The sequence below is a fragment of the Capsicum annuum genome, chromosome 4, assembly GCF_002878395.1.
Source record: "Capsicum annuum cultivar UCD-10X-F1 chromosome 4, UCD10Xv1.1, whole genome shotgun sequence".
Classification (NCBI taxonomy): domain Eukaryota; kingdom Viridiplantae; phylum Streptophyta; class Magnoliopsida; order Solanales; family Solanaceae; genus Capsicum; species Capsicum annuum.
In genome coordinates this window covers 105,287,171-105,312,042 of record NC_061114.1, presented here as the reverse complement: position 1 = coordinate 105,312,042, position 24,872 = coordinate 105,287,171, and the positions used below count along the sequence as shown (strand labels likewise).

Genomic DNA, 24,872 nt, shown 5'->3' with positions numbered 1-24,872 from the left:
GTACTACTAGTGCTGCTCTCACTCTCCTTTTCAGACTTGGAGAGTATGGGGATTGCCCTGTATCGTTGTCGAGTATTGAAGGCAGGTGCTTCCTCACTCCTAGCTGGCTCGCCTCTTCCGCGTGCTCTACCACCACCTCTGGTCAAAGGGAGTTTGCGTGCCATAATACCTGAAAAAGGATCAAGGAATCAGTTTGCAGGTCAAAGCCAATCTAAAACAGTGAAACTGTGGCTTGATGGTAGGTCTGACGGTTTGTCGAGACAGCGACGGTCCGCCGGACTCACCGTCAGGCCTTAACCAGTGTGTCATGCATTTCAGAGTCTTGCGACGGTTGACCTGACGGTCCGTCAGGTTACTGACGGTCCGCCATGTCGTCCGTCGCAGCTTATCCAGTGAACATCAACTTTGGCGTCTTTGCGATGGTCCACTTACGGTCCGTCGCAAGTCCGACGGTCCGCTAAGGCCGTCACCAACCCTTTTTAGTTTCAGGCTTCACTTTGACCTTTTGTCGAACACTTGGTGTGCATCTTCACTTCTTAACACAATAATGGTGAAAAATTTGTATTTAATCACAACTTTTCTCGCCTTCAGTACATTGGTTACTCAGACTTCACCCAGAACAATGCACACCAGAGTTCGACTTTGGAATTATAATCCGATTAAAGCAAAAACAAGAGAGAATTTTCTTTAACAACCACAAACTTACTTTTCCATGTTTAACAATTCAAAGAAGATGAATAAGGTTGTAAGCATACCTTGATGGTGCAAGAACTTCACTCTTCTTACTTGCAAATTCAGAAGTAAAGAAAACTTAAAGCCTTTGTCAGTGATTGATAACTTTTGTTATGATGAGAAGAAGGAAGGATAATGTTGTTTAAATAGGGGAAAAAAAAGGAAGAAGGAGAGTCCTAAAAGGGAATAATTGACCCCAGTTACTTTGAATACAGAAAAAGTTGAACAGTTTTAGGACTTGAATAGGTAGCAACGTATGTAACCGCCTCTTCTTATTGGTTTAAAAACATTTGGGTCAGATATATGCACTTTAAATAAGTCTTGAAATTAACCCGACCCGACCCGCAACTAGGGTTAAGTTGACTGTCTACCTGACGGTCCGTCGGGTGTCCGACGGTCCGCCAGGTGGACTGTCGTGGCTTACCAGAAACATGTAAATCATGCCTTGCTGCGACGGCTGATGCGACGGTCCGTCAGCATATACCAGTACCCTTGAATTTAAGCTTCTGGTTGACGGTAGGAGCGACGGTCCGTCAAACCAGCGATGGTCCGCCAACTCGACCGTCAAGCCTTATCCAGAATGACATTTTTTTATCATGTCTTTGACTGTTCTAGTGACGGCCCGTCGAGTCCTTGACGGTCCGTCAGTCTTCTCGTCACCCCCTTATCAACTGTAGAACTCCTTTCCTTCTGCATTCTCAATCCTGCACACTTCACAAACACATCAAATTGCACAAAAACAACAAATAAATTCTAACTATGGTTACAACAACACTTTGTGGGTTGCCTCCCACTAGCGCCTGATTTATTGTCGCGGCACGACTTGGTTACCTCGACTACTCAAACTTCATCGAGATACACAATGGACTCTTGACTCTTTGCCCATTGACCTTAAACAAACTTCTGTCTTTACTTTCAAGTTCCACCACACCTGGAAAAACTTGACTTACCTTGAACGGTCCAGACCATCTTGACTTTAATTTGCCCTGGAAGAGCCTAAGTCGAGAGTTGAATAAGAATACCCAGTCGCCAGATTGAAAGTCTCTCTTCTTTATTCTTCGGTCATGATAGCTCTTCATTCTTTCTTTGTACAGATCGGCTCTTTCGTAAGCATCGAGACAGAATTCATCGATCTCATTTAACTGAACTAACCTTAACTCAGCCGCTTCTTTCCAATTCAAGTTCAGCCGTTTAAGAGCCCACAAAGCCTTGTGCTCTAGTTCAACCGGAAGGTGACATGCTTTGCCGTAGACCAGCTGGTATGGTGACATTCCAATAGGTGTCTTGAAAGCAGTTCATATGCCCACAAGGCATCATCGAGCTTTCGAGACCAATCTTTTCTGCTCGCATTCAGCATTTTAGCCAAAATTGCTTTTATCTCCTGGTTCGAAACTTCCACCTGCCCACTGGTCTGTGGGTGATATGGTGTAGCAACCTTATGCTGTTTTACACCATATTTCAACAAAGCAGCTCGGAACACTCGGTTGCAAAAGTGTGATCCACCGTCATTTGTGATGGTACGTGATACCCTAAAGCGAGAGAAGATATTTTTCTTAAGGAATGCAACCACTCTCTTTCCTTTATTATCGTCCAAAGCAACGACTTCAACCCATTTTGACACATAATCAACGGCGACCAATATGTATTTCAATCCATAAGAGATCACAAAGGGGCCCATGAAATCAATGCCCCATAAATTGAACAACTCGACTTTCATCATTTTTGTCATCGGCATCTCATGGTGCTTTGAGATTGACCCTTGTCTTTGGCATTGGTCACATCTCCGCACAAACTTATAGGCATCCTTGAATAAGGTCGGGCAGTAATAACCGCTCTGCAGCACTTTCCTCGCAGTACGGTCACCTGCATGGTGACCCCCAACCGGAGAAGCATGACAAGCTCCTCGGATATTCAGCATGTCTTGAATACTCCGTCTGATAATATTATTCGCACACTGCCGAAATAAATACGGCTTATCCCAAAAGTAGTGTGTAACATCATGTAAGAACTTCTTCCTTTGATGAAAAGACAGATACTCCTGGATGACTTCACTTGCCATTAAATTTGCAAAGTCAGCGTACCAAGGCACTTTTTCAATCGGGGCAGCAAAGATCTTTTCATTCGAACATGTATCATCACCTTGTCGATCACCTTCAAGTCTGGATGATCCGTAACTTGATTTTCACATCCTTTTCTATCTTTGACTTCAAAATCAAACTCTTGTAGAAGTAGCACCCATCTGATTAACCTTGGTTTTGCATCCTTCTTTGCCATTAAATATCTCAAGGTAGCGTGGTCTGTATGAACCACTACCTTAGTTCCCAACAGGTAAGCACGAAACTTCTCAAAAGCATAGACAACTGCGAGAAGTTCCTGCTCAGTAACAATGTAATTTTTCTGTGCCCCATTTAATGCCTTGCTCGCATAGTAAATGGGGTGGAACAATTTCTCTTTCTTCTGACCAAGCACAACACCTAGTGCTACTCCACTTGCGTCGCACATAATTTCAAAAGGCTTAGACCAGTCTGGAGCCACAATAATAGGAGCAGCAACTAGCTTCTCCTTAAGTCATTTGAATGCCTTCTTGCACTCCTCATCAAACACATACTTAGCTTCCTTCTCCAACAATTTGCATAGTGGATTGGCGATCTTGGAGAAGTCTTTAATAAACCAGCGGTAGAATCCAGCGTGACCCAAGAAACTACGCACTCCCTTCACAGAGATGGGAGAGGGTAATTTCTCTATCACCTCTGCTTTTGCTCTGTCAACTTCAATCCCTCTAGCAGAAATTTTGTGACCAAGAATAGTGCCCTCCTTCACCATGAAGTGGCATTTTTCCTAATTAAGCACAAAATTATATTCTTCACATCGCTGCAATGCCCTACTCAGGTTCACCAAGCATAGTTCAAAAGAATCACCCACCACTGAAAAATTATCCATGAACACCTCCAAGGTTTCCTCCACCATGTCGGAGAATATAGACATCATGCACCGTTGGAACATGGCGGGTGCATTACATAAGCCAAAGGGCATCCGCTTGAAAGTAAAGGTACTATACGGGCAAGTGAACGTCGTCTTCTCCTGATCCTCTGGAGCAATGGAAATCTAGTTGTAGCCCGAATACCCGTCCAAGAACCAATACCAACTTCTTCCCGCCAACTGATCAAGCATTTGATCCATGAAAAGCATTGGGAAGTGGTCCTTCAAAGTCCATGAGTTGAGCTTGCGATAGTCCATACAAACTCTCCACCCAGTCACAGGTTTGAGGGGAATCAACTCATTTTTCTCATTCGCCACAACAGTCATGCCCCACTTACTATAAAAAATTGGGTGTACAACTCCCGCGTCCAGCCATTTAATGATCTCCTTCTTAACCACCTCTTGCATTGGTGGATTAAGACGGCGTTGGTGCTCAATGGTTGGTGTGCAATCTTCCTCAAGCTGAATCTTGTGAGTGCAAATGCCAGGAGAAATACCAATGATGTCGGCAATAGTACATCCTATGGCCCTTTTGTATCGTCTAAGCATAGAAAGAAGTGCCTTAACCTGCTGCTCGCCCAAATCAGCAACAATAATCACAGGCAAAGTGTTTCTACTGCCTCGAAACACGTACCGCAAATGTCCTGGCAACTCCTTCAACTCCTACACCGGTGGCTCTTCGATAGATGGCTTAGCCGGAGGTGTTGGTCGATTTTCCAGATCTAAGTCCAGTTTCTTGGGAGCATATGAATAAGATCCCATTCTCGTCAAAGCACACACTGTCTCTTCGTACTCCTCGATACCTTCACTGTAAAAATTCATCAAGACTGCAGCTAGAGTTTCCACAACAAATTTCTTTTCAATTGGAACCTCTTGCTCGTCTTCATAATAAATATCAACAATGGAAAATACACTCATCTCCTTGGGTTGCTTCATAGATTGGCACACATCGAAGCGAACTACCTCATCATTAAACCTGAATTGTAACTCATTAACCCTTAAATCAATAAGGACACTCCCGATTGCGAGAAAAGGTCTACCCAAGATTATGGGTACCTCAAAATCCACCTCGTAGTCCAAGATAACGAAATCCGCAGGAAATATGAAACTGACCACCTTCACTAGCACATCATACAATATCCCTACTGACCGTTTTACTGACTTGTCTGCCATGACTAGTCGTATGTTTGTGGGTGTAGGATCCCCAAAACCCAACTTCTTATAAACAGCTAGCAGCATCAGGTTAATACTCGTTCCCAGATCACACAAGGCCTTAGCAAAATCAAGAGACCCAATAGTACAAGGAATAGTAAATGTTCCTAGGTCCGCTTTTTTCTGCACCAAAGACCTTGTTGAAATAGCGCTACAATGGTGAGGATTATCCACCAGTTCGTAGCTCACTGTTCTTTTCTTTGTCACCAGGTCTTTCATAAACTTAGCATACCCAGGCATCTGCTCTAATGCCTCCACTAAAGGCACATTCACTGTCAGCTGCTTCAGCATCGTCATGAATTTGCTAAACTTTGTACCATCAACTTTCTTCTTTAATCTATGAGGAAAGGGAGACAGTGGTTTTGGGAGAGTGGTAACCACTGCTACGTTCTCCTTTTCTTTTTCTTTCTCTAACTCATCAACCTGCTGATGATTAGAGTGGATGTCACTACCATCTAGTTTCTCAGACTCCAGTGGACAACTTTCTTTATTTTCAACATCCTCTTCAATCACTTCTTCAATTACAGCTTTGCCCACAGAAGGGCTAGGTAATACCTTACCACTCTGAGTGGTAACTGCCATGCAAGAACCATTATTTCGAGGATTTTGCATTATATCGCTCGGCAAGGTACCGCTCTTCCTCGAGTTAAATGCTATCGAGAGTTGGCTCATCTACTGCTCCTATTGCTTGATAGAAGTTAAATGCGAATTCACTAACTGACTCATGGAAGATAAATCACTCTTCATCGTCGTCACCCCAGCATTGGTTGCCTCAACTCTCCTTAATAGTTTCTTTATTATGTCCTCCATCGACATGTTGCCCGAACTGGTAGCAGCATTATCTCGATTTCCAGGAGGTACATACAGTCCGCTCCTGTCACTCTTATTCTTCCAACTTTCTTGCTCCCTATCCTTGTATCCTTGTATCCAGCTATGTCGTAATAGTTCCGACCTTGGTTCCCTTGATTATTGCCTTGGAAACCCCCCGATTATTTAGATAGTTGGCCTCCTCAAAATCTGAATCAACTCTGCTCTGTGCCCCGCCCCAACAGCCTTCACTTTCTCTGTCTTCCCAGATAATAAATGTTTGGTAAGCAGATCCATCTGGATTTTCATGTGAGCTATGTCTTGTTCACGTTCTTTCTCTCTCTTACATTGTTCTACAGTCATTTCGCTAGACACGGTAGAGCTTGCTACCTCGGAATCCCTGGTATGCCAAGCTCTACTCTGTTTGGTCATCCTGTCAAGTATTTCAAAATTTCAAAAGCTCCTGGAAACGTGAGATCCATAAATGCTCCTCCCGCAACATTATCAACCGCTGGTTTGGTAATAGAATTCAAGGCTCTATATAGTGTCTCCATCAAATGCACGTCAGTCATTTTGTGGTTGGGACACTGCATCAACTTCTTCTTAAATCTCTCTCAAGTCTCATGAAGAGCTTCAGTCGGGAGCTGTCGGGAGCTGTCGGAAATTACTGATCTCGTCTCTCAACTGTAACATCTTGGACGGCGGAAAGGACCTTTCTAGGAAAGCTCCTTTCAGCGTTATAGAATCAGGAGTCAACCCATTAAGCCACAGTGTTGCCTCTCCAGACAGAGACAACGGAAATAGATGCAGACGGATGGCATTCTGCCGTACTTCAGGGTTATCAAAAGACTTGCAAATAGTGACAAAATTCACTAAATGCATGTTCGGATCATCACCCGGAAGTTCACCAAATAGCCCCTTCAGATGAAGTAATTGAATCATGGTACGAGTGATGTTGAACTTAGCTCCGGGTGCCAAAGATGAGGAATAATAGCTCCAGTTGCACCTGCTCCATCCATTTCGTCCTCATCCTCCTCAAGATCAAATTGCACAGGTTGCCGATCTTGCCTTCCTCTGAAAGGACGATTTCTGTTTACATTACGGTTAACCGGTGCAGCTACATTCTCTGCACGCCTTTGGTTAGCAAGATCTAACAAATCATCGTCTCCCAAGTCCTCATTATCAACATTAGGCACTCGCCCTGGATTATCAGCATTTTGCTGATTAACTTGTGCATTAGCCAAAGCTGCTAAGCGCTTAGCTTCTTGTTGGTCAGCCATTCTACCGATCAACTAAAGTTCTGGATGTACTGATAATAACGGTTCACCTGACCTCCGTGTACTTGGCATATACAATGATTACCCTGCAAAGAACAAAAACAACAAAGAAAAGTAAAATTTGGGAAACTTGACCAAAGGTCAACTAACAAACACAAACTTAATTGACAATCGTATTTCCCGGCAATGGCGCCAAAATTTGATACGCCCAAATTACACCTCTCTTACGAGAGAGTAAGCGCTCGTTGTCAAATATATAACTCAACTAGGTTGGGGTCAAATCCCACAGGGAATACTGTGTTCACTAAGTATTGTGGTTGTTACTAGACTGTTGATCAAAGGTTCCGAATTAAAGGGGGTTTTGATTTGTAAATTGTATCTCACTATTTGTAACAGGAAATGTTCCAGACAGTGATTCTTATTGCAAATAATAATTCAATGAGAGTAGACAAACTAGAGTGGTTATCGAGATGTTCAAGCAGCTAGGGTTGTGAATTATTTTGAATTTCCGATTAATCACTTCAATTGCAAGAGTTATTGAATCCTATAATTTACCCATTTGTCTCTCAACCTAAATGAGTAGATTATCCTTCAATTCTCTTGAACCTAAAGGATGTGTTAATTTATTCAACTATTCTCTCATGTGGGTTGATCCCGTCAAGGCATCAACCTTTAACCCAAAGGTTAAAGCCCTTAGATTTTATGTAAACCTCTCTTTTTCCCAACAAACACTTTTCTATTCGAACAAGTGATGTTCTTGGGCTCACCCTTCAAGTTTGCAACCAAGAAATATCATTATTGTGAAGAAGGGTTTATACAACTTCAGTTAACCATGGAACTCAAATGTTTTCACAACCCCAATCTGCTATTCGCATCAAGGCTCCCATAACCCTAGTTATGGGAGCTTAGCCACACATCTCAATAGAAGAAGAAGAAGAATTCATTATGTTTCTCATAAATAAATTTAGAAATTACTCACAAAATCCACGAGAATTGTTCTTGAATCTTCAGAAGAGAATGAGAATAAAATGATCAGATCCACAATTCTAGCATGAGTTTCAGAGAATACTACGTTACAATGAGTTTCAAATATGGAAATATGATAAAAGATACCTAAATAAAACCTAAATTGGGTATTTATATGTTCCCTTTAAAATTCGAACTCAGAAAAGCCGCGTCCAAGTTGACGGTCGGAATGACGGCCCGTCGTAAGCCTGACGGTCCGTCGCGTGGACCGTCACTGGTGGTCCCAAAATGTCAAGTTCTGTTAAGGGTTGACGGTCATGTTGGCAGACCGTCTCTGGCCTGGCGGTCCGTCGCATGGGCCGTTGCTTGATCCTCCAAGATGTCATGTTCTATTTCGTCCTGACGGCCAAGTCGGCGGTCCGTCGGATGGTTGACGGTCCGCCACTTGGACCGTCGCAGAGACCACTCAATTGCTCCCTCTGTTTTACTCTGACGGCCGGCCACCCTGGCGGTCCGTCGACGGTCCGACAGTTTGACTTTCAATGGCATTTTTTTGCTATTTTTCAAAGTCTTTCCTTCATCTAACTCCTTAACCTGAAAACACTCAAATCCAGTACTAAATACAACATCAGTTGCTTGAAAACATACAATTATCCTTTGAAAAAGATGTAAAATATTCCGTCAAAAGCCAGAACATCAAACATCAATCTGGTTTCAATGTTTTCTTGTCAAGTTTGTATATTTGGCAGCCATATTTCTCGGTTTAATGCAATCTGCTGTGTTTGTTTTTTTCAGTAGCTTATATTATATCTTGTTGTCATCTGATTACTAGGTTTTGAAGATATGGATAGCATATTTGCATCACCTGAGGATTTCAAGGGCATGAAAAACAGGGACAAGATTAGAGGACTCCATCTGCTGGAGTACTTTGTTAACCGCTGTCATGAAATTGGGGTACTGGAATTTCCTTTGATGAATCTTGGCATGGAAATTTAAGCCTAAGTTACTATCTAGTATTTGAGCTGTACTGGTTGAGGAATACACTGTTTCAAAATTTATTGCATGCCACTTCATTTTGTAGGTTCCTTGTGAAGCATGGACAAAGAAAGGTGATCCCAAGGAAATCATCTGCCACGAAGTCAAACGTGTACAACCAGATCTTCTTGTGGTTGGTTGCCGTGGTCTTGGTCCTTTTCAGAGGTATGCATAATTGTACTAGCCGTTCTTTTTTTTTTTTATGTTTCTATGGGCATGCTTACTTATTGAGTGTGTTTGCCCTCCACCCGGTCTCCCTAGCAAGAGCGTGCTTCTGGAAAAATCATAAAGTATCTACTGCCCCGAATCATGTTCTTTTATCTTCTTCCACTCAGTGTTCAGTGAAGCGTGATGCGGAAAAAAGCGACAAGGCTCTGCATACGTGATGCGATGCGACCGCATCATTGAAGTGATGTGCAATTTAATTTTTAAAAAATACCTATAGAGCATTCAAATAGTAAGTTTTAACTGAAAAGACCATAACAACTATATAATCAACAATAAAGACAATATATTTAAGCAAAAGTTCTAATGAAACACCAACAAATCAGTTCAAAGCAAAACAAACCCAAAAAAAAGAAGAAAAATCTAATTTAAATTAATAATGGTTAAATCTAAAGATCTAGTTCATTAAGATTGTCCAATTCTTCTATTCCTTGAGTATCAATTCTTCTATTTCGGTCTTTTCTTAAACTTCTGACTCTTTTTTTAAAATTTAAAAATTACCCATAAAAAAATTCACTTCCAGCCCTTTTTTTTTAATTTAAAAATTGCCAAAAAATAAAAAAATCCATAATGCGCTTGCATCGCATCGCCGTCCGCATCGCATCACACAACAGGGTTTGATGCACCCGCAGTTCTCAAATTGCACCACATCAAAGATGCGACTCGCTGGGAGCCCGCATCGCATCGCATCAGCGCATAATGCGATGATGCGGTCGCATTTTTTAACACTGCTTCCACTTAGCAACAACCATTCAATTTTTCATAAACTAAAAGATCTATTGTTCATTTTGATTTTTGTGCTTTAGAAATGGACAATTGCAGCAAGTAATATTCACATTAAACCATCTTTGAAGGCATATGGAAGTAGCAAACGAATCTCGTTAAGCCTATAATTCGAACCACTACACGCTCCACACATTGTTAGGAACTCTTAACACCCTTTTGGTGTGGTTGTTACCCATCATTTCGTACAATATAACTTTGTACTATACTGTGTTTGTCTGATATTGTTTTGTTTTGTTTTGTGGATAGTATGTTGGGAATCGATTGTATCGTTTGGTGTTGTTTAAAACATGATTATTGTTTCGGTTTGATTGTACGTGTTATACTATACCTAGTAAGCTTACTAAACACCGTTTGTTAATATTAGATTTATCAACAATAAGTCATAAAATAATTTAAGGCCGTTTTTTTAATTCGTTTATCACAATATGCCTTGTAAATGTATAAAATTTTAGCATATGCAACTTCTAATGAAATTAGTCAAAAATAAGTTAATGATATTAACAACAATGATAAGTGCGCGCCTTCCATAATTTGGATCATAAATAGTGTTTCATAACAACATGATTCATGTAATCTCTTTTTTCGATAAGGTAGAGATTTTATTAAATGGTACCAAAATTGTACAGGAAAAGAAACTAAAACACCATAAAACCAAAAACAACCTACTACACTCTGATTCCTAGCATATCTAATAAATCCCTATACTAGTTAAACTATCTATAAAACTACCTTTTACGCCAGAAGTATAAATTTTGTAAACATCTATCCATAATTCTAAGAAAATGTGAGTTCTCTTCTTTCCAAAGCAAGGTTTGTTCTTCTCTAGCCAAATTTTCCATAAGATGCACTATGAATAGTTCTAAATGTCTGCTTTATCTCTTTGGTATTATCTGTTGTTGTCAACTTTCTAGCATCACCCAACATGCATTCGTGTAATCCATAAAAATGTATTTTCTAATAACTAATCATTCATGTTATCCATAAAATCCTCAATAGCATAGTATAGTTCTAAAAACAAGGTTTGGGGAGGGTAGAGTGTATGCAGACCTTACCATTACCTCAAGGAGGTAGAGAGACTATTTCCAGAAAACCTTCGGCTTGAGTAATGAACGTCAGAGCAGCTAACATAACAATACAAAGGTAAAGAGGACATAGAAAATAATAAGGAAAACATAGCATATCATACCAAAGAGGAGCAACAACCATAATCAACTAGTGTGATAATTGAAGAAAAGTAAATAATGAGGAATAACAAAAGTTGTTAGATAGGCCAACTACAAGACAAATGCTACTACGACTAGTAAACACTAAAAATTGGGAAATAGGTACAATGCACCAACCTATCCTACTAGGAAATAAACCACTCAACTACCTACCAACCTTCTACCCTAATCCGCGACTTCTATAACTTCCCATCTGAGGTCTTGTCCTCTAGAAGTTGGAGCTGCTCCATGTCCTGTCTAGTCAACTCTTCTCCATACGTGGTCAGCCTAACTTATGAGGCTTAGAGAAGGGAGATTGTATTAACTTGGAGAGGAGGTGGGACTAGAGGATGATGAAGAAGAAACCCAAGAAGGAGAGAAGATTGAAGAAGATGAACAAGTAGAGGGAGGTGATGAGGATGCTTGATCTCAAGATGGAGAGTTCGAGGTTCCAAATTTTGTGATAAGACTAGTAGTGATTAGTAAGACATTAGATGACCCAAGTCAAAGGAAAAACATATTCCATACTAAATGTTTTATCAAGGAAAATGTGCTCATTGGTCATTGATAGTGGGATTTGTGCTAATGTAGCTAGTGCCACCATGGTTAATTTCTTGAAGCTTCCCACAACCAAGCATGCCACATCATACAAACACCAATGGTTTAATGAGTGTAAAATTGAAAGTGACTAGACAAGTTGTGATTCGGTTCAAGGTTGGGAATTATCAAGATGAGGTGCTTTATGATGTGATTCCCATGCAAGTTTGTCACATTTTGCTTGGAAGACCATGGCAATATGATTGTTTGACCAAGCATGATGGGAGAACTAATCAGTATGCTGTTGAGTTGGATGGTCGAAAGTTCATACTTCATCCTGTTTCGCCCTCACAAGTGAATGAAGCTCATCAAAGCATGAGAGAGTTGAAAGTGAAGGGTAAGAAGGAATGAGAGGAGGAACCCCATGAATAGGAGGATGATGAAGGGAAGGAAAAAAAAAAGGTTGAAAGAAAAGAGTCCAATGGTGATGTTGGCTACGAACAAGGATCTTTTCAAAGAGCATGATACTGAAACACCTATGCTTCTCCTAGCCTGTGCTTTTAATGTTAACCGCTCTATTTCTCTTATTTTGTAGGAATATGAAGATGTGTTCCCAAAGGAACTCCCAAAATAGTTACCCCCACTTTGGGGAATTGAGCATCAAATAGACTTTGTGCCGGGTTCTCAATTGAAAACAAATCGGCTTATCGAAGTAACCCAATTGATACCAAGGAATTTCTAAGGCAAGTTGAGGAACTCCGCAACAAAGGATACATCAAAGAAAACATGAGTCGATGTGCTGTCATGGTGTTGGTGCCAAAGAAAGATGGGACGTGGCGCATGTGTGTTGATTGTCGGGCCATCAACAAAATAACAGTAGATCTTAGGAGTGGATACCACCAAATCCGGATGCAACCGGGCAATGAGGGGAGAACGCCCTTCAAGACCAATTTGGTCTATATGAATGGATGGTTATACCCTTTGGCCTCACCAATGCTCCTAGTACCTTTATGCGGTTGATGAATCATGTGATGATACTGTTCAATGGGAAATTTGTTGTGGTATACTTTGATGTTGTCCTAGTTTATAGCAAATCCCTCAAAGAGCATGTTTTACATTTGCAAAGTGTTTTTGAAGTGCTTAGAAAGAAAAGTTATATGCTAATCTTGAGAAATGCTCTTTTGGTGTGAATGAAGTAATGTTCTTGGGATTTGTTGTAAGTGCAAGAGGAGTCGAGGTGGATGATTTCAAGATAGACGCTATTAAGAATTGACCAACTTCGAAATCCATTATTGAAGTACGAAGCTTCCATGGGTTGGCTAATTTTTATAAGCGGTTTGTCAAAGGGTTTAGTATCATCGCCTCTCCTTGACCGAGGTAATCCATAAGGATAAGCTTTTCAAATGGAATGATGAGCAAACAAAGGCATTTGAAACTTTGAAACAATGCTTAGCTCCGCTCCCTTGTTGTAATTACCCAACTTTGATAAAATGTTTGAAATTGAATGAGATGCTAGCAAGGTACATTGGAGTCGTCTTAATGCAAGACCATAAGCCTATTGCTTACTTTAGCAAAAAGCTCAAAGGCTCAACCTTGAACTATTCTACGTATGATCTCGAGTTGTATGCCTTGATTAGAGCATTGGGCAATTGACAACACTATTTGTGGCCCAAGGAATTCGTGATTCGAACAGATCATGAATCATTGAAACACCTTCCAAAGATAAATTGAATAAACGGTATGCCAAGTGGATTGAGTTTTTAGAGACTTTCCCTTATGTAATTCAATCCAAAAAGGGGAAAGAGAATGTGGTAGCCGATGCATTGTCTAGAAAATTGTGTTAATCACTACATTGTCTTATGAATTTGTTGGGTTTTGAGTGCTTGAAGACATTGTACCTCGAAGACCCCGAGTTTGCTCAAATCTTCAAAGATTGTGAAGAATGGGGTAGGAAAAAATGGATTAGGGATATACCCTCTATACCCTATTCCAAGTTATTTAAAGGAAAGAGGTTGTATGTGCCCTCAAGCTCATGAAGAGAGTTGTTTGTGAGAGAAGCACACGATGGTGGTATGATGGGTCACTTTGGAATTGACAAGACCCTTGGAATCCCAGGGGAAACAATTCTATTAGCTTAAGATGCGTCATGATGTTTTTAGAACTTGTGGCCAGTTTATGGATTATAGAGGTGCGAAATCGCGCCTTCTCCCCACTGCCCACCCTCTACGCCTATGGCTTGACATCTCTATGGATTTTGTTTTGGGCTTGCCCAGGATAAGGAGGGGTAGAGATATTATCTTTGTAGTGGTTGATCTGTTTTCAAAAATGGCCCACTTCATTTTGTGTCATAAGAGTGAGGACGCTCCCAATGTGGCCTTTTTATTTATAGAGCATGTTGTCAAAATACATGGAAGTCCTCGGACCATTGTTAGTGATAGGGACTCAAAGTTTGTAGTCACTTTTGGAGGTCATTGTGGTGTAGGCTTGACACCAAATTACTTTTCTTAACATCTTGCCACCCATAAACCGATGGCCAAACGGAGGTGGTAAATAAGACATTGGGTTCTATGCTACGCACTGTGGTTAAAGAAAAAATGACCTCTTGGGAAGATCACCTATCCTTAGTCGAATCTGCTTATAATTGTGTTATCCACTCGACTATTGGTATGAATCCCTTTGAATGTGTTTATGGTTTTAACCCCTTTAACCCTTTTAAATCTCACCCTTTTTTCTAGTGATGTTATAAGCTTAGATGGAAACAAAAGGGTGGAAGCAATGAAGAAGTTGCATGAGAAGGTGAGACTTCGCCTTGAGAAGAATTGAGAAGTAGTAAAGAAGGTGAATAAAGGGCGAAGAAGGCTTGCACTTGAACTGGGCGATTGGGTATGAGTACATCATCGGAAAGACTGGTTTCCAACCCAAAGGAAGGCTAAGTTGATGCCTTGAGGTGATGGACCATTCCAAGTGCTCGAGAGGGTAGCTTTATAGAGACGATGTAATTTCCGCAATTCCTTTGGAATTTGTGGTTATCACTTGTAAGGAAAATGAATTATGTAAAAGATTTTCGTTTATCCCATTTAATTGGCCTAAAGATTTCAATGAAATTATTTTGGTATCATGAATAATCGAAATAAATTTATTGTTTATTACCTTAAAAAGGATTAAAAAGCATAGTCACTTGGGCTTTGCTATGTTAACATAGTAGTAGCAATTAACAGACACAAGTACCAACATTTAATTTGATTGACCACTCAACCCTTTCAACGGACCAGTTTTTTCCTCTCTTTTCTGATGCTTTGGTATTTTCAGGAAAGGAAAAAGGATTTGATTGTTGAGTTGCAAACAGAAAGGTAGTTTAAAAAAAAGTTGCTAACAGAGGCAGAAAAGATGCATTACAACAAACAACAACAACCCAGTATATTCCCACATAGTGAGGTCTAGGGAGGGTGAACGCAGTCCATACTGCTACCTCCGAAGAAGTAGAGAGACTGTTTCCAATAGACCCCCGGCTCAAAAGAGAGAATAGTATAGCAAGGTCGTAATGCAACTCGAAACAGGATGTATAACACAACGAAAATAAGCGATAAAATAATAACAGTAAATATCAAGGAAATACAAAATAAGTAAAGTACAAGCAATACAAAATAAGAAATAGGAAAACAGATACTCTCCTAGTAGTAAACAATACACTCACAGACCGAAGAGGACTACCACCCCCACTCTCCTAACACCTAGCCACAACCCACACACTCACACTAGCCTTCAACCCTAATTCGCGACCTCCACACCTTCTTGTTTACGGTCATGTCCTCAGTAAGCTGCAGTTGCTCTATGTCATGCCTAATCACCTCTCTCAAGTATTTCTTTGGCCTATCTCTACCTCCTCCTGAAGCCATCCAAAGCTAGTCTCTCACGCCTCCGAATAGGGGCATCCGTGCTCCTCGTCTTCACATGCCCAAACCATCTCAACCTGCCTTCTCTCATCTTGTCCTCCACCGAAGTCACTCCTACCTTCTTTCGGATAATCTCATTCCTGACTATCCCCTATAGTGAGACCACACATCCAACGCAACATCCTCATTTCCGCCACCTTCAATCTTTGGATATGGGAGTTCTTGATTGGCCAACATTCAGCTCCATACAGCATGGCCGGACGGACTGCCACTCTGTAGAATTTGCCTTTAAGCTTAAGGGGCACCTTCCTATCACATAACACTTCTGAGGCGAGCCTCCACTTCATCGAACCTGCTCCAATACGCTTAGAGACATCCTCTTCAATCTCGCCATCCCCCTGAATCATTGACCCAAGATACTTAAAACTATCCATCCCCCTGAATCATTGACCCAAGATACTTAAAACTATCCTTCTTACAAACATCATGAGAGTCCAACCTCACCGTCACACCGTCCTCCTGACTCGAGTCACTGAACTTGCATTCCAAATACTCCGTCTTGGACCTACTCAACCTGAACCCCTTAGATTCTAGGGTTTGCCTCCAAACCTCCAATTTCTCATTCACCCCTCCTCCCTCCGCGTCTCATCAATCAGCACTACATCATCCGCAAATAACATACACCACAACACCTCACCTTGAATACTCCGCGTCAACACGTCCATCACCAACGCAAAAAGGAAAGGGCTGAGAGTCGATCCCTGGTGCAAACCTGTCTCTACCGGAAAATGCCCTGAGTCTTCTCCCGCCGTCCTTACCTGATTCTTCCCTCCATCGTACATGTCCTTAATAGCTCTGATGTACGCCACTTGCACTCCTCTTACCTCCAAACATCTCCAAAGAACCTCCCTAGGGACTCTGTTATACGCCTTCTACAGATCGGTGAACACCATGTGCAAATCCCTCTTCCTTTCCCTATACTGCTCTACCAATTTTCTCACCAGGTGAATTGCCTCTATCGTCGAGCGACCAGGCATAAAACCAAACTGATTCTCTGAAATGGACACGACCCTCCTCAATCTCGTCTCAACCACCCTCTCCCAAATCTTCATTGTGTGACTTAACAGCTTAATTCCCCTATAGTTATTGCAACTCTGAATGTCACCCTTGTTTTTATACAAAAGAATCATCGTACTCCATCTCCAAGCCTTAGACATTCTCGCAGTCGTGAAAATGGCGTTGAACAAATCAGTCAGCCACCTTAAGCCTGCCCCACTAGCATACTTTCAAAAATCCACTGGAATCTCATCGGGCCCCATCGCCCTGCCTCTCCGCATTCTACGAATAGCCTTTCTGACCTCCTCAACCTTAAAACGTCTACAGTAACTGAAATCGCGGCTCTCCTCCGAGCGCTCCCTATCCCTCCGCAGAAAAGATGCATTAATGGCGTAAAATTCCGGACATTGAAATTCAAGCTAGTTATTTCAAATTTAGAAATGATTAATCCTATATAAAAAGATTCATTTCCAAAACAGAAACATAAGCTACAAAAGAAGGAAAAGGAATTTGCTTATTTCTTTTTGAAGGAGAATTCTAGACTTCCCAGTGTAGCACATAGTGAAAATAGGCAGTGCATTGTTTCCCAGTGTGATCAAACAAAGTGCACTCCTCATCATGGAATTTTCCACCTGCTCTAGCCTTCCCTTGGTCTTTATGATCTGGTTGTCTTACCACTGCTTGATAAGAGGAAATGGTAAGTATTTACAAGCTTCCTGATCGCTCCAATTCTCTTCTGACATGGTTGATTGCTAGAATCTTGATAAAGAAATGGATCTTGGGCCTAATACAACCTCAAAAGCTAGCTCATGAAGGGAGGATTGTCCAAGACCATAAAAGGAGACCAAGGACCTTTTAACCCACCGATGTGGGACTCCAACACCCTCCCCGCACGCCCAGGGTTGGCATCTGCAGCGTGGACAATATAAGCCCAATATAAAAAACAATGAACTGGGTGGGCCTGGCTCTGATACCACTTGTTGGGTTTGAAATCAAGAGGGCGTCATGCGGAAGCTATTAGTTTACAAACTATAGAGACGATAAATCAGATGACAAAAGAAAATATAATACTAAAAAATATTATTGATATGTTTTGGCCAAACGGCACATATCAAAAATAAAATTGAAAAATCTAAAACTTATTGAGAGAAATCTCCCCTTAAACAAAGACTCTTTAAAGACGACATTGTGGATGCTATTATGTTTTGGTATGAGAAGGAGATCTTCTATTTATAGATGTCCAAAACCTTTCCTCCAAGAAAGAGGTTAGCCAAATATGATAAAGTTTTATACTTTCCTTTCAAGAAAAGTAAAAGTAATTATGGTATTACTTTTAAGAAAAGTAAAACTTAAATTTGGTAAGAAAATCAAGGCAAGAACCCTAACAAATCTTTCATTTTTGGCTTGATTTTCTTGACTTGATCCTCCTTCTTCATGTCATATGCATAATTTTGATTCTTCAAATAATCTTCATTTATCTCTGCTGTTTGTCATGCTTAAAAATGAAGCCTTTTTGGGTTAAAATTATATTAGCCCTTTTGCGTTAAAAATATTGGACCCCTTTACAGGGTTAAAAGAGAGCTTTATTTTTAAAAATGTGACATCTTCTCCACATGTTGTTTTATTTTGACAAAATATCTTCATTATCATCAAACTGGTTGCAAATTAATTAGAACCGCCTTGGACTTGTCTTCAACCTCGTTTTACCAAACCACTGGACCTTTGCACTGTAGGCTCTAATACCATGATAAAGAAATGAACCTAACCCAACCTCAAAAGCTAACTCATGAGGGGAGGATTGCCCAAGAACCATATAAGGAGACCAAAGACCCTTTAACCCACCGATGTGGGACTCCAACAAATCTAATACATTTACTGGGACTACCAAGTTGTCTTAAAAGCTTCTGATAATCACCAATACATGGATTTCAGTATATACCCTGATGATGTATAAAATCGATCTTAAATCTTGTAGCCAAAAAGGTTTGAGCAAGGTCCTCTACTACATTAGCGTTCTCTCAGTTTGTCGGGAAGACTCTAGTTACCAGAGTGCTGCAGGAACTTCTGTCTCAACACATTTTTTTTTCCCTGTGTACACAACAGATAGGTCAAATGTGTTCATATACACCCAAGCTTTTTTCTGCTCTTTTGTTACATAGCAACGGTCTCCCACCTTTTTTGAGAAATGGTAGTGTATAATATGGCACCAAGGAGGTGCTGTCAAAAATATTGACAAGGTATCAACAGAATATTCCCTCCTACTCTTAAAGGAACTCTATGAGTTCACTATTGGCTTCAACATCATTTACAAAATGCTGGTTACATAAAAAAATGCAAAAAAAAGGTAAACAGATCATTTTGATCTTCTGAATAGAATGAATAGAGTTTTCTTTATCTTCAAAACAGCTAGTGTTTCTCTCCTCACCGTCCACCGTATGGGAGCTGGAGTAGTTTACCACCATTTCTTTTGACTGTAATCTTGCCTCTGATGCTCCAACATGTATGTCACAAGTACACCCTCTCATGCTTCAATTTAGCCAAACGCTGTTAAGAAAGTTGTCATAGCTGGTCCATAAGTTGACAGTGCAAAGATAAGCGATTGATACTCTTTAAGGCTTGTCTACACATAGATAACATCTAGAGCATGAGTGAAATCTGCTTTTTGGGGTGCTTTCAATGTTAAACAAGCCTCTCGGGCTACCAACCAAGTGAAAGAAGCCACTTTGTCAGGTGCATTTATTTTCCAGATTTGGTTCCATATCCCAAGATTCCTTTGCAGCTCACTAGAGTTTAAGTGAAAATTATATGACTTTACTGTGAAGTTGCCCTCACTGTGAATATTACCAAATCAGCTTCCTCATGGTGGTTGTTGTTGAGATCTTGAAAAGGCTTTAGTACTCCCAAAAATTCAGCAAGCCTTCCCATTTCCTAGGCATTCAAGAGTCTACTATTGTAGAAATTCCAACCTCCATGGTTTCTGTTAGTGATCAAGCTTGTCATGAACTACACTCTTAATCTATTTTGCAGGCTCCTATTGCCCAGGTTTCTCATGAATCATTGAATAATATGGAATCTGTCTGTCATTTTACTATTGCTTTTCAGAAGATAAGAGTACTGTGTTTTTTTTAACGGAAAGGACTTAAAATGCCCTTCACTTATTGGAAATGGTGCAAAAATGCCCTTCATCCACCTTTTGGTTCTATAATATCCTTCACATTTTGGGCTCCAAAATGTCCTTCATATCTACCTTTTTCAATATTAAATAAATAAAAAAGCGTTCTATAATGAAGTGACACATTCCTATTGGTCCGCATTTTATTAATTAAAAAAATTTAAAAGCTCTAACTCACAATGTTTTGTTTTGAAATTCATGATCTAGTACTTTTTGTGGGTTGAAATTCATGTGATGAACAACTAAAAACTTCTTGGACACTCATCAAACATGCCATGGTATGGTTCTTAGAACATAACAATGTCACATGACTTTTACAAGCTGAGATCCTGGTTATGGGAGCTTCAGATTTAGAAATCTTTTGGAGCATATAAAAGAAATGGTAGCTTTGCCTGGTGAACTACAATGCGATAATGCATGTAAATGAAAAAGGGGTTTAGAAATTAGTTGTAGTAGATCGGTAGATGATTCTGTTTGTCTTTAGTAATTCAAGGATTCTAGATAATTTTCTCTAAAGTGATATCAATGGCACTGAATGAAGAAGTTGGGTATTTCCAGGGGCTGTGCCGGCCATCGTCGGGGGATTGGTGGTGGAATGAAGAAGTTAGGAAGAAAGTGGAGACTAAGAAGGGGGCGTATGCTAAGTTGGGTGAGAGTAGGGATGAAGATGAGAAGCGGGCTAATAGGGAGGAGTACAAGATAGCTAGGAAGGAGGCTAAGTTAGCAGTCACGGCGGCTAAGACGGCAGCGTTCGAGAGCTTGTATGGGGGGTTAGTAGAGAAAGGAGGGGAAAAGAGGTTGTTTAGGCTTGCTAAGGCTAGGGAGAGGAAGGGCCGTGACCACGACCAGGTGAAATGCATGAAGGGGGAGATGGTAGAGTATTGGTGGAGGATGGTCACATTAAGAAGAGATGCAGTCGTACTTCGATAGGTTATTGAATGAAGAAGGGGATAGAGTTATAGTTTTAGGGGAGCTGGAGCACACAGAGGAGTGTCGTGATTTTAGTTATTGTAGACGTTTTAAGGTAGAAGAGGTCAGAGAGGCTGTTCGCAGGATGTGTAGGGGTAGGGCGACGGGGCCTGATGAAATCCTTGTGGATTTTTGGAAGTTCTCTGGAGAGGCTAGCTTAAGGTGGTTGACTGAATTATTTAATGGCATTTTCTAGTCGACGAAAATGCCGAGGCTTGGAGACGGAGTACTATGATCCCTCTTTATAAGAATAAGGGTGACATTCAGAGTTGCAATAACTATAGAGGTATTAAGTTATTGAGCCACACTATGAAGATTTGGGAGAGAGTGGTCGAGTTGAGGTTGAGGAGGATAGTGTCTATCTCGGAAAATCAGTTTGGATTTATGCTCGGGCGCTCGATGACGGAGGCAATTCACTTGGTGCAGAGACTGGTGGAACAGTATAGGGAAAGGAAAAGAGATCTGCACATGGTGTTTATCGACTTGGAGAAGGCGTACGACAAAGTCCCTAAGGAGGTGCTTTGGAGATGCTTGGAGGTGAGTGGGGTACCAGTGGCGTATATTAGAGCAATCAAGGACATGTATAATGGAGTTAAGACTCAGGTGAGGACGGTGAGAGGAGACTCAAAGCATCTCCCTATCTTGACGGGGTTGCATCAGGGTTCCACTCTTAGCCCGTTGTTGTTTGCTTTGGTGACGGATGTGTTGATGCGGCGGCGTATTCAAGGAGAGGTACCTTGGTGTATGCTTTTTGCAGATGATGTAGTTTTGATTGATGAGACGCGGGGGTGTGTGAATGAAAAAATTAGAGGTGTGGAGACGGACCCTTGAGTCTAAAGGGTTCAGGTTGAGCAGGAGCAAGACAAAATATTTGGAATACAAGTTTAATGACGTGAGGCAGGAAGACGAGGTGGTTGTAAGGTTGGATTCCCAGACGGTGTGTAAGAGGGATAGTTTAAGTATCTGGGGTCCATGATTCAGGGAAATGGTGAGATTGACGAGGATGTCTCCCATCGTATTGGAGCGGGATGGATGAAGTGGAAGCTCGCCTCGGGGGTGTTGTGTGATAGAAAGGTGCCGCCCAAGCTTAAAGACAAATTCTACAGGGTGGCAGTCCGACCGGCCATGTTGTATGGAGCAGAATGTTGGCCAGTCAAGAACTCTCACATTCAAAAATTGAAGGTGGCGAAAATGCGGATGTTGCGTTGGATTTGTGGGCTTAATAGGGGTGATAGAGTTCGAAATGAGACTATTCAGGAAAAGGTTGGAGTGGCTTCGGTGGAGGACAAGATGCGGGAAGTCCGATTGAGATGGTTCGAGCATGTGATGAGGAGGGGCGTGTATGCCCCGATTCGTAGGTGTGAGAAGCTTGCTTTAGATGGTTTTAAGCGGGGTAAGGGTGGGCCGATGAAATATTGGAGAGAGGTGATCAGGCAGGACATGGAGCAGTTACAACTCACTGAAGACATGACCCTAGATAGGAAGATCTGGAGGGCGCGGATTAGGATAGAAGGCTAGTGCCAATTTGAGTCGTTGGGGTAGGACATTACTTGGTAGATGTGTTATTCTTGCTAGTTCACTTTGTTGTATGCTTTATTACGAATGTGTTTACTATTCTTTGTTTATTATTCCTTGTGGGTGGCGTATTTTTGTCTTGACATCCTGTTCCATGCTTTATTAAGTATCTGTTTATTATTCCTTGTCTTGAGCCGGGGGTCTATCGAAAACTACCTTTCTATTTCTCCTGAAGTAGTGGTATGGGCTGCGTACATCTTACCCCCAGACCCCACTATGTGGGAATATACTGGGTTTGTTGTTGTTGATATCAATGGAACTGAATACAACAACACTCACCTGCCGAAATGTGTTGTGAATGCTATGATAACTAAAGTAGTCGTGGTATTATTATTTTGAACTGAACAATGTTTAGAGATGCGATTGCATTATCGCATTATGCACTGATGTGATGCGATGTGGGCTCCCAGCGAGTCGCATCTTTGATGCGGTTCAATCTGATAATTACGGGTGCATCAAGCCCTGTTGCGTGATGCGATGCGATCGCATTATGGATTTTTTTTTTATTTTTGGGCAATTTTAAATTTAAAAAAGGGTTGGAAGTGAATTTTTTTTAATGGGCAATTTTTAAATTAAAAAAAAAAGCTCTAAAGCGCCTCAGTGACGTGGTGTTCATAAAGTACAATAGAACTTTGAGGCGTCGTTACAATGTTCGCAATGGATTTGATCCAATTAGCTTGGACAACATTGATGATGCCAATGAATGGCTAACTGGAATTGAGAATGTTGAAGATGAATCAATTTTTTATGGAGATACTAATTTCACTTGGGGTGTTGTTGCTGAGGCAAGTGGAGTTGATGAGTGTCGTTATGGTTTAAGGGATAGTACTTCATGCTCATATGATAAGGGAAAAGAATTTGCTTCTTCAACTGGAGATGAAGAAGATGAGGAAGTTGAAGATGATGAGCATTATGTTGATACTCAAGGAATAAAAGAATTGGACTATCTTAATGAACTAGAAGAGCTTTAGATTGAACCATTAGATTTGATTTTTTTCTTTTTCTTTTGGGGGTTTGTTTTGCTTTGTTGAACTGATTTGTTGGTGTTTCATTAGAACTTTTGCTTAAATATATTGTCTTTATTGTTGATTATATAGTTGTGGTTTTTTCAGTTACAACTTACTATTTGAATGCTCTATAGGTATTTTTTTAATTAAATTGCGCTTCACTTCAATGATGCGGTCGCATCGCATCACGCATCGCATAATGCGTGATGCAGAGCCTTGTCACTTTTTTCCGCATCACGCTTCCCTGAACACTGGAACAATGTATCTAAGTAATTTGTCATGACATTTAATCAATAAGGCTCAGTAAATCTCATTTCACCTTCCACGCATAAAATAAAGCATGGTAATTTACCTCTAAAGCAGAGACCAATAAACAAATTTTGGCTTAATTTCACAAACTCTAAAGGAAGAAAGTAACTTATGGTGCAATCCTTAGAACGAATACCAGACACATATGTTGATTCATAAAAGAAAGATGCACACTTTGACATGATTTCACAACAAAAAATACTAAAACACTAATATATTAGTATTGGTCGTTGGGTATGGATGAGGTAGGTGTTGTGGGTTAGAATTTTTTAATTTCTTAAATAATAAAATGGGGACCAATGGAAATGTATCACTTCATTAATGAAATGTTTTTTTATTTGTTTAATATTGAAAATGTTAAATAAAGGGCATTTTGGAGCCCGAAGGTGGATGGGGAATATTTAGCACCATTTCCAACAGGTGAAGGGCATTTTAGGCCCTTTTCCGTTTTTTTAATAATCAGTACTTTGGGAGTGCTTCATTGAGAGGTAAATATTTCTTGCAGGGTTTTCGTGGGAACTGTAAGCGAGTTCTGTGTCAAGCATGCTGAATGTCCTGTTGTTACAATTAAGCGCAGTGCAGCTGAGACTCCTCAGGACCCCATAGATGATTAATTCATTTGGTGTATTTGACCGCTTCATGTTCAACGATGCATGCATATTAGATGTCTACTTGTCACAGCGTGAAAAGATTGTGGGGATTTTCATTTTGGTGCTGTTTCTGTAGCCTATATCTGTCTGCCTTCTTGTGGAATTCGTGATTGCACATGATTGTTGTGTACATGTGTATGAGCTTTGAGTGCTCCTCATTACGCTTGGTGTGGTTTGTATATATTTCTCCTTTTTCTGATGAATATTTGTTGCCTCTGCATCTGTATGCATCATATGCTTTGCCATTGTAAAAGAATTTTTCATCCTTGCACGTCTGGGTGCAAAAAAAAGATTTAACGGTGTTTGGTAAGCGTATAAGTATTTTCCGCATATTCATGCGTTTGGTAAACACCTGAAGTTATTATCAACCAAACTTAATAAGTCATTCCTAATTCATGGTTGCATTTTTTGTTTCAACTATATTTTTACTATTTTTTTTTTTAATTCCTTATGCCTTTTGCTTATCTTTTGAAATATCCTTCC

At 40.7% G+C, this 24,872-nt stretch overlaps 1 protein-coding gene across 1 annotated transcript in view; it reads left to right on the top strand.

The window, feature by feature from the left end:
* Nucleotides 1-24,592, top strand: part of LOC107867924 (universal stress protein A-like protein) — a 31,094-nt gene extending 6,502 nt beyond the window's left edge. Inside the window, exons 2-4 of the mRNA XM_016714418.2 lie at nt 8,806-8,927; nt 9,055-9,173; nt 24,245-24,592. Coding sequence (XP_016569904.1) covers nt 8,806-8,927; nt 9,055-9,173; nt 24,245-24,353 — 350 coding nt within the window. The 3' untranslated portion in view covers nt 24,354-24,592. The remainder of the gene's footprint in view (nt 1-8,805; nt 8,928-9,054; nt 9,174-24,244) is intronic.
* The last annotated feature ends 280 nt before the right edge of the window (nt 24,593-24,872 follow it).